This window comes from Garra rufa, chromosome 10, assembly GCF_049309525.1.
Source record: "Garra rufa chromosome 10, GarRuf1.0, whole genome shotgun sequence".
NCBI classification, from domain to species: Eukaryota; Metazoa; Chordata; class Actinopteri; order Cypriniformes; family Cyprinidae; genus Garra; species Garra rufa.
Genome location: NC_133370.1, coordinates 15,577,828 through 15,580,481, shown reverse-complemented (window position 1 = coordinate 15,580,481; position 2,654 = coordinate 15,577,828). Strand labels below are relative to the sequence as shown.

The 2,654-nt window shown below is 33.9% G+C and overlaps 1 protein-coding gene across 1 annotated transcript; it reads left to right on the top strand.

Moving 5' to 3' along the window:
• The first annotated feature begins 1,081 nt into the window (after positions 1–1,081).
• Positions 1,082–2,346, top strand: LOC141343476 (complement C1q-like protein 4). Its single transcript, XM_073848040.1, has 4 exons — positions 1,082–1,229; positions 1,368–1,430; positions 1,822–1,953; positions 2,045–2,346. Exons 1-4 carry the CDS (start codon positions 1,082–1,084, stop codon positions 2,320–2,322), a joined length of 621 nt encoding a protein of 206 aa, XP_073704141.1. The 3' UTR covers positions 2,323–2,346.
• The last annotated feature ends 308 nt before the right edge of the window (positions 2,347–2,654 follow it).

Below are 2,654 nucleotides of genomic sequence, written 5' to 3'. Positions count from 1 at the left end.
TACAAAATAGTGGATTACTCAGTAATTATTCATCCATGACATTTAATATTTTGGCTTTCATCACTATACATGTCTGTCTTTCTTCAGAATAAATATTAGCAAAATCAAAAAAAATCGAGCCAGGGACCTCTGGTTGAGTTGACACGGAATGACCCCGAGTCAGTCTTCAGGTTTGAGGTTTGGTCATTCTAAGTTTGGTCCATAAAAATTTGGTAATTTAAAGGTTAGCTTTAAATGTCTATGAAGAGTAGCATTTGAAAATATTTCTTTGATGCTGGCTTGAGAAAGCCAGACCAGAAAGTTTGAAAAAGTTTTAAAAGCTTGATGTTTGAAGGTTTTCAGTTTGACGTTTAACATAGTTTTAAAGTTTAAATGTTTAGAAGACAATACAGTCTATATTGTAAAACAGATGATTTCTTCATGCTCAAAGTAGGGAAGAGAACATGTATTAGAGCAACTTTACAAGAAGTATGCAGAAAGCATGCTGCTGTGGATGAAAAGTGAAGAGGAGAGGAGCTCTGCAAGTGCTAGTGAAGAACACATTAAACAGACTTTTTTAAAGGGGGCGCTCCCAGCCTAGATTACCCCATTTGGGGAGGACACTAACTTATCTTTAAATATGCTTGACAATGACAGTGACATCAGATGATGCTTCATGAACACCCAAAGAGCTTCTCTGACACCAGAACCATCGCTGATATTGCCTTGATTGAAAACCTTTTTGATATTTGTACTTTAACTTCTGCCTTCTGTCTAACTGTAAGTATTTTAATGAGTTCATAATATAGGTCCGATTAGACTTATTTATAATGATTAATATTAGGCCTGCATATAGCTAATAATCTATTAATGCATTTATTATGCTGAAAATGTACTTTTAGTGCACTAAATTCTACATCTGACTTGTCCTGGCTTACTGAAATAAACAAAACCCTCACAACATCAGTCTAAAGTACAAATGTTTACAAACGTATGCAACCTTAAGAAAGGGTATTAATGCTTTTGTAACAATGTTTACAATTTAAAGCTGAATTGTGGAATAATTACAGGAGTAATTTGTGTACCTGAAAAATTACTGACGATGGTGGTGTTACAAATGATACTGCTGCTCTGTGCTGGGAGTTCAGTTGCAAACGATTCATGTTCAACAAATGTGAACATTTATGCTGAGCTTGAGAAACTGAAAAACATGGAAGAAAGGATACAAAACTTAGAAGAAATGAATGAAGGTAAAGTGGAACAGTGGTTGCATTTTTTACATCACTGTGAAAAATCTACAATTTCTGAACTATTTTAAGAAAACTATCTTACACATTAGTTTAAAATTATTGTTTAGCAACTCTTTTACCATATGTGTATTCCAACAGCTTTGAAAATCATAGTACAAGATTCACAAAATCAGCTTAAATCTTTACAAATGGAGAACCAAGGCAAGTAAAAGGCACACTCTGTTGACATTTAAATGTTTTAAATATACAAATCATATTTTATTTTATTTTATTTTATTACACCTTTGATACTGGTCTATTAGTTTATTCACAGCCAAAATGGTTGCCTTTTCTGCTGGACTTTTAAAGAAATTGCAACTTACACATCAGTTTAAAATCATTGTTTAGCAACACTGTGATATCATCATATCCTTGTATATTCCAACAGCTTTGAAAATCACAGTACAAGATTCACAAAATAAGCTTAATTTTTTACAAACGGAGAACGAAGGCAAGTAAAAGGCACACTCTGTTGACATTTAAATGTTTTAAAATATATAAATCATATTTTATCTTATTATACCCTTCATACTGGTCTATTTGTTATTCACAGCCAAAAAGGTTGCCTTTTCTGCTGGACTTCTGGAATCTGGAAGAGGAAACACTGGGCCCTTTCATACTGGGAAAACTCTGGTCTACAAAAAAGTCTTCAGCAATATTGGAGGTGCCTATGACTCAAATACTGGTAAGTTCTCTAAAGAGAAAATCATGACAAATGCAGAATCCTGTTCACATGATGATATTTTCTGTGGCTACCTTGTACATGTGCATTGCAGGTATTTTTACAGCACCAATGAAAGGAGCCTATTACTTCAGATTTTACGGTCATTGTCATGGTGGACCCACAATGGCAATCAGTCTCTTGAAGAATGGAGAAACCCAGTGCTCTCTGCATTCTTTTAAGCCTGCCTCTAATGGTAATGCCAGCAATGGTGTTGTTCTCACACTGGAGACCGGTGATAAGATTTCTACACGACTTTGGCAGAACACCTGGGTTTATGATGATCCAGCAAGTTACACCAGTTTCGGAGGTTTTCTGCTTTTCCCCATGTGAACGTCTGAACCTTGTATAACCCATAACCTATGCTCATCAAATGCAAACTGTGTGGTGTGTCTTTTGCTTTAAGAGAGCAACCATAACTTTGTGGGTAACACTTTATAGTAATCCTCAGTTGTGAGTCATTTATAAGTGATTAGTTAATGATGAAATAATCATTTACAAAACATTCATAAATGTTTAATAAGTGATATGCTAACAATTTGTGTATGTTTTGTTAATTCATTTTTATTTGCAAGTAATTAGTTAATAATCACTAATCATTTACAAAACAAGACTAATGATTATTAAATAATATGCTAGCGATTTACAAATCTGTCATAAATTAT